The sequence below is a fragment of the Channa argus genome, chromosome 6 (assembly GCF_033026475.1).
Source record: "Channa argus isolate prfri chromosome 6, Channa argus male v1.0, whole genome shotgun sequence".
Taxonomy (NCBI): domain Eukaryota; kingdom Metazoa; phylum Chordata; class Actinopteri; order Anabantiformes; family Channidae; genus Channa; species Channa argus.
Window position 1 is genome coordinate 9,280,186 of NC_090202.1, and position 7,847 is coordinate 9,288,032.

General features: G+C 39.4%; 1 protein-coding gene across 2 annotated transcripts in view; it reads left to right on the forward strand.

The window, feature by feature from the left end:
* Positions 1–5,683, forward strand: part of LOC137129128 (protein jagged-1b) — a 41,959-nt gene extending 36,276 nt beyond the window's left edge. For both annotated transcript variants that reach the window (XM_067508014.1, XM_067508015.1), the window contains 5 exons: positions 1,891–2,004; positions 2,373–2,419; positions 2,801–2,974; positions 4,345–4,495; positions 4,574–5,683. In XM_067508014.1, coding sequence (XP_067364115.1) covers positions 1,891–2,004; positions 2,373–2,419; positions 2,801–2,974; positions 4,345–4,495; positions 4,574–5,010 — 923 coding nt within the window. In that variant the 3' untranslated portion in view covers positions 5,011–5,683. The remainder of the gene's footprint in view (positions 1–1,890; positions 2,005–2,372; positions 2,420–2,800; positions 2,975–4,344; positions 4,496–4,573) is intronic.
* Positions 5,684–7,847: the final 2,164 nt, after the last annotated feature.

Sequence of the window (7,847 nt, forward strand, 5' to 3'; positions counted from 1 at the left end):
TCAAAAGAAGACTTTCTCAAAGAGCAATGTGTAATTATGTGTTAAATTTGAAAGGATATATGCATTTAAAGCACAAATTAAAGCAGCTGAAAAGGCCAGCAGCATGTCAATTCGCCCATTCACCCATTCTGACTATGAATCGTATTCTCTAAATGCACTGTCACGTCTCTTTGAGCTGAATATGCTCATATTGGCAAGTATGCTCCGAGCGGCTTTTTGTGTGCGATAGTATAGCACAGGGAAGATTGTACACCACCAGTTCTCTCTTTCTCTCTCTCTCTTTCTCTCTCTCTCTCTCTCTCTCACACACACACATACACACACACACACACAGGTTAATGTTTCTGTTCTTGTGAGGACTTTCAATGACAAAATGTATTCCCAAGCCCCTTACCCCCCTTAACTACTAGAACTGAGTGCTTCACCCTAACCCTAAAACCAAGTCTTAGCCCCGAAACAGGCCTTCAAACTTCCTAGGACCAGAAAAAAGGTCCTAATTCACTTAGGAAAAGCTTTTTTGGATGTCACTAGGTAATAAATACAGACACAAACACACACACACAAGACTATAAATATATAATTTAGAGGCTTGAGGGTGATGAAGTAAAAACTGAGACATATTTCAGGATGACAGTCTCACCTGCTCCTCTGTGTTACAGTGATATGTCACTCTGACAATTGATAATCCCCCATAGTTCCACATCACCAGTCAGTAGCTCATAGTAACACCCACCCACACACACACACACACACACACACACAAGATGAAACATTTTACCTTTTATAGCCTGAACCAATCAGCAGAGCATCAGTGGCACTTTAAATGAAGAAAGGCAGTTATACTTTCTATCAGTTTCAGTCTTTCATTAACCGACACACCCCAACACACCCTCCCCACAACACATACACTCCATGAGTGCTAAATCGTAATAGCCCTCTCACTAGCAGTAACAGCTTTAGATTACGTATAACTGACTGACTACTTCCTCTTTACTCATTCAGCATTTCTTTTAAATCCTCCGCCTATCAGAGCCAGGCCCTCAGGGGTTATTGGCTTGAACACTCCCAGAATCACAGACGGTGACAACAAACACACATACACGTATGAGAAGGAGTGGTGCTGATCTGTTCATACAGCGCAAAGGATGCTGTAGGGCATGAATTTAGATCTGCTGTATGTTTTCATCATTTTCAGTGGTCTCAATCGGAAGTATGCACTGGGTCTCCAAGTGTTGGTGTCTGTACTGCTGGCATCTGCCCAGTTATTCTCCATTTCACAATTCGATTCAAGCATCCACTCTAACATGTAATTCCACTTTGGTGTAGATGGATGGTTGGGGATGTGTGGGAGTCATACAGGATTCGATTCAGTGGTTTTATGGGAGGTGTCCCATAGATGAAGAGCTATATGTGATGTTTTATCTAATTTCAATAAGAGGTTTAATTATTATGAAGTATACCTGTTTGACATCAGATATGAGCTTATTTTCTGGCTCAGCCAATTTTGCAATGCCAAGATTTAATAATTAGTGTGAGGTTTCACTTGTTATGCTGACATAAATGTTATGTGGTCCAGTTTCATATTAATTCTAATCAAATTAATATGCAGATCAATTAAAATTCTTCTCATTTTTTCAAAATGGTAACTGAAAAACTGAAGTTGTCCCACAATGCAATGCCCAAAACAAATGGAGGTGCCACTAACAGCCGCTATAGTGTAAATATAAATATGAATAATATAATTGTGCTTGGTCAGTAAAGAGGCAGAGACAACTGCTGCTTTTGTCCACTTGACTATTCAGCAGTCATAGATATAAAATTCTATTTGTTTTTCATGTATTATCATATATAATATAAGAAACAATCTTCACTCTTGCTTTGTTCCTTCAGACACCAATGAGTGTGAAATGAGTATATGTGTCCACGCCCGCTCTTGTCGCAACCTGATCGGTGGATACCTGTGTGAGTGCCTTCCTGGATGGACGGGGCCTAACTGCGATATCAGTGAGTATGAAAGGAAAGGAAAGAAGGAAGAATAGTAGTGAAACATGAAGACCTTTAGTGAATTGTGTTAAAACAGCAATCCCCCTGGAGCCCAGAGACCCTGTCAACAAGGGGAGACCATTTTTCCAACTTTCACAGGGTATCACTGCAATGCAGTAAAAATATCACAATAACCAAATAACAGTAGCTATTGTTTTTTTAAACTATCATCTCCTGTTACTTTATGAATTCAAATATGGCTATTGTCTAATAAAAGATGTCTGTTCTCTTTTCTCTTTGTATATTTTTGTTTTCAGCATCATAGTTGTAGCATATCATGTCTATGTGTGACAGGTTAAAATTTTGTTTCTGGTTTCTCTCATTTCTAGGGAATAGCAGCTGTCACGGTTTGTGTTTGAATGGTGGACATTGTGAGGTGAGAGTTCTGGCTGTGCTACACTTTTCTGTTTAAGTTGCTCATCATGTTTCTGTATGAACTGACTGGCTGTCTCGTCTTCCATCTCCTTTACACTGTTGTGGCATTATGCTATTTTTAATTAACTGCATTACATGTAAAAAACCGTTCATTGAAATTGTGCATTATTGACCTAAATCAGGTGATACAGCTTCTTTCTGACTAGCTTTCTCCTCAAAAAATCTGGGCTGTATTTATTCTGATATTAGCCTGTGGCAGATCCATGATAGACCTCTTCGTTCCCTGCACATCATCCCTTTCCCCAGGTCATGTAATTTCTCTCTTTACTGTTTCTCTTTTTTTATAAGAAGTTTAATACATGCTCTACGTGTCCTCCCATAGGACCAGGTATCAGGGTCCAGATGTTTTTGTCTACCTGGATTTTCAGGGAAATACTGCCAAAATGGCTCCAGTCCTTGTGACAGTGCCCCCTGCTTGAATGGAGGACAGTGTATAGAGGATGGAAGGAGGGTCGCCTGCAACTGTCCTGTGGGATATTCGGGAATTTTTTGTGAGGTTAGACAACTTTTGCAGACAGTAACTTTATTTAGTTTAAATGTTTGCAGCATTAAACATCATAATAAAATAATAATAATGCTAAATGAATCATGTGTGAGATTCAGTCAAGGCAAAATAAGATACAGCAGGAATAACCAGAGAAGGTCAAAGGAGGTATACAGGGTAAAGCTGTAGGGAAGGAAAGTTCTAGAAAATAGTAATGTTACTTAAATTAAATGCTTTTACTTAAATTTAAACGAGGTTAATGGCCCTTATGTTAAAAGTTTGTTGATAGAAAAGTGTCAATTGGTGAGATTTACCAGCCCAACAATATTACAGTAGTTTATATTTTCTGCCCACACTGTGCATGTTCACCACTGATCCAATAAATAACAAAAACAGCACTCTTTGATTTTAATATTATGTCAGACTGTGGTCAGCATGGGAAAATATCTGATCAACAGGTGTCAAAACACCATGTAAAACAGTAAAAACAGTACTGGATAACACATTTGAAACTGATTTGACTGCGGTAAGAATAAATCAAAAAAGGTTAAGACACTTTTACTGATATAAACTAATCAAAGTGATATTGTTCCTTGTGCCAACTAGACACAAAGCCTTTGCAATACAAATGACGGAGAGACAAATGTGACATCAGGTCCAGGTTAGCTTCTGTTCCTTTAGCTTCAGTAACCCAGTGCGATCTCTTATTCAGCATTAATTTAATTCGTCTTTCTAAAAAACTGAGTCCTCCTGGGGTTTATGTTTCTGTTAGCCTTTCAGTACAACAATTACTATAATGAATTAAACCTCAATTATTTTAATAAAGTTTACTTTGTGAGCACAGTTAAATACCTCAGCTCCCATGTAAAAACATTACAAGTCCAGCACATATTTATATAAGTAGATTTTGTCCCTATACATTAAACTCACCTGGACAGTTTTTCTCTGCAGTTTAATATCTTCCCTACTGTTCATTCCTCTCTGTGCTAATGTTATTACAAATGTGTTACAATGTGTTAGATTGATCATGTTCTCTTGTCTCCTCTTATTTTCAGCCACGACATTTAACCTATAAAACTCAATGGGTCACAGTGTTCGTTAGAGCCATAGAAAGCATGACCTGTATAAGAATTTACAAATTCAATTTACAAAAACAAATTTGCAGAGGGGATTTTGTGGCATGTTTAGGAAGAATAAATAATTACAGATAGAAAAACAGGATTAATGGCCACACAACAATTTACAGTTGTAAATCTTGCTTTGTAAACATTATGGTGAGGTCCCAGAATGACTGTAAACCTGTATAATTAGAATTGCTGCTAAAGAAAAAGTTGCACTTATTTTTTACCCTGTTTAGTGTTTTGTTCTTTCTATTTCTTCAGACTGGATTGGACCCGTGCAATCCAAACCCCTGTCATCAGGGTTTACCCTGTCACAGCACAGAGGGCAGGTACACATGTGCCTGTCCTGAAGGTTACTATGGTAACGAGTGTATGAGCTTCAAAAATCCCTGCATTGGTCAGCACTGTCCAGGTAAGAAACACAGGTGCATCTAACAAGGTCCAACATCTTAAATAAAATCATGTCTAACTTTTGCCTCCTTGTCTATAGGTGCCATGTCTGACATGACACATGGGGGTGTCAGCTTCTATATGATCCTGGTAGGAGTCTTAGCTTTAGTGACAGTCTGTAGCTGTGCAGCCTGTGCCTTTATCCTCTCCCACCTCCACCAAAAGCGGAAAAAGCAGCAGGCTGTCCCACAGGAAGAAGGCATCAACAACCAGAGGGAGTTTGTTAACCTCATCAGAAATGTGGACCGTCCTGTGCCCCTCATGCCCCCCACCAACCCGCTTGCACACCCTCCAACCACTGCACCCATCTCACGTTGCTACGAGGAGATTGAACTGACCCTACCACCCTCCCCTACCCCCTCACATCCCTCCCCGGCACTAAAGCCAGCCCCTGGCCCTAAAATGGACATTTCAAACCGAGAGAGGGAGAAGTTGAACCGCTTTCACTGCACAGACAACCAAGAATTGGAAGTGTGACCTTTTAACTTTTGAGACTCTTGCTCACAGCACTGTGTCTCACGGTATTGTCACTGTTGTGGCATTAATAGTTATGACAATGGGGTGACCCTTTGACCTTCTTGTACTTACATGCTGTCAGCAGGGAGTTGAGAAGCCAAAGCTGCCAAGTAGATGGGTCGAAAACAATAGGTGCATGATGTTTGGCTGAAAGATTTCAGACTCGTTAAATAAACAGGAGTTTTAGGACTTGTCTCGGTATGCTTAAGATACTGTCAAGAGGACATCGAGGTTTTCTGGTCTGCAAAGTCTGATTGGTGTTGAGACCAGTTTCAGACTGAACTCAGACAGAGAGCAATGAATGGATGCTTATTTAACACTCAAATATTTCTCTTAAAAAAGTTAATTTACCTGTACCAATGCACTAAAGAGAGTGTATTCTGGCCTATAAGCCTACTGGAAACCGTTTTAAAGCTATACACTATTGCCTACCGTTTCTGTAATATTGCAGTTTATCAGAGATGTATGATTTTTTTCATACCTGTGTGTAAAATAGCGTTTTGTATATAAATATATTGTACATATTTGATGCCCTTTTTGTATTGTGATGTGCTCTGAAAGTATATGTGTTACTTGGTTTGCTCCATTTCTCTTTTCATTTGAATCAACCTGTAATAAAAGTGCATTTACCAAATCAATGTTTTCAATTGCTTGTTATCACTGGTTACAATTGTTATCCTATAACATTTTTTTTCTGGTTGCTAACATATGGTCCATATTGAAGTTAAATTTCAAAAACTATTCATTCATGTTTATTGCGTACATCTGGAAAGTGCCACACAACTGTTGGGTTCTCTCTATACATCTTTATAGTCTTGACTTTATTCTGTAAAGTGCCTTGAGATGTCTTTGTTGTGAATTGGTGCTATATAAATAAAGTTGAATTGAATTGAACTGGAACAATTTGTGAGTGTGGCCAACATCTGGATTACTACATGTGACTTGCATCTGGATTGCTGAAAATGGTGCTACTTGGATTCGCCAGTGTTTGCCTACATCTAGATTGCTGTGTTTGGACCATATGTTGGTTGCCTAATGTGGCTGAATTGGCCAACAGAATGAAATGCAGATCTAGACCAAAAGTTGTTAATACCCATGTTGGCCATATCTCAAATAGTGGTCAGTTTTTACATTCACTGTAGACAGTAGACAAAGGTATCATGATAATAATGACCTTAAATTATTTATTTCAATGGCCTACAGTTGGATTGATAAGTGTGGCCTAACCGTGGTTTGCCAAGATGTTGACCGCTGAAAGTAGCCCACAACTAAAGTGCCCAGTGTGGCCATCTTGCTCAGGCACATGGTACAAGGAACCTGTGTGTACCTCACACTAGGTAATCCAGTTGATTGTGTCATCATTTCATCCTGTGGTTTGGGTTGCTTGCACGGACTTGGGCAAGGTTTACATCAGTGTAATCGATAACTGCAACCGTGCTTGGAACTTTATTGGTATGATAATGTGTAAATGTGTGTCTCATCACAAAAAGTCACATCGTAGTGATTTATCCTGCTCTAGCACCGACCACAAGGCACAGTGTGAGCGTAGGCAGGCTCAGTTAGAGGAGCAGTCTTCCACAAACCACAGAGGCAGATGTTTGACTTCCAGTTCTTATTGGGTCCATGTCAAAGCATCTTTGGTCAAGACACTGAACCCTGAATTGCTACTGGTGGATCAGGAGAGACCCTTGCATGATACCATCGTCTATGTGTGTGTAAATGGGTGAATGAAAAGCAACATTCTGAAGCTTTAGATAAAATTCCTATATAAGACCATTTACCTAAGGGCACAAACTTTTTTCTCAGATTTCTCCTAACCAGCTATGATAACCATTAGCACTTTCAACATTCTATAATTTTTTTATGCTACTTTGAAATGCTAACTACATTTGAATGCAAAATCCACTTTACATCTGCAACACTGGCACGTATGTTTGTAGTAGCTCTGGCTGCACTGTGAAATCAACTGAATCTTATGCTTCTAAGCTCATAGATCTCTAGTGCACTTTTGTCTTTGCAATAAATTTGGCAATTAAGAATGTTCTAATCAACATTTCAACATTGTTTCATCTTTTCTTTGCCCATTCACATGTAATACTAAAGACTTGGCCAGCAAAAGTCACCATTTCAACCATATTGAATACTTAAAAACCATTACAACATATTTCTACATATTGATACAGCTGGCTTTGGGAAAGCCTCAGTTTATCCACCATTAAAAAGGTGTGAAAATGCCAGGAACTGTTTTGGGGTTTTTGCATCTTTATGTAGTGCTTGGGGAAAAGGATGTCTGAAAAAAGTAAACAACTTACAGTGGAGGTGTATAGACGTAATGTTGTCTGCAACCAGGTCCTACTTGCATCAGCAGCATTAGTAGTAGAGAAAGACAGGTGGGAGAAGAACAAATTCAGAAAGAGGGGGAAAATTTGGACTAGGACCAGTTTGTCAAGGAACTGAGAACTGTTTTCCAAAGCAGAGTGGTTAAGTCGTCTCTTTTAGTCACAGGCTGAGCATCATATCAGTTGAGACTTTGTGCAAACTTTATGTAAAAAGGAAACTAAAGACATAGCCTGGACAACCTTTTAGGATGTTTGGAGGCAGGTCTGCTCTGAATCAAACTCCAAAATGCTTTTATCTCCAAGTCCCTGAGCAGCGACAGTTAACGGGCAAATGGATGTGACAAATGTGACCCCTGGCCTGTGCAAACAGCGGCAGGCTGGAAATGAACATGGACTTCCTGTAACCACCCAGGTCAGCTAGAAATGTTGGAAATAGTGTTTACACTTACATACACAGTA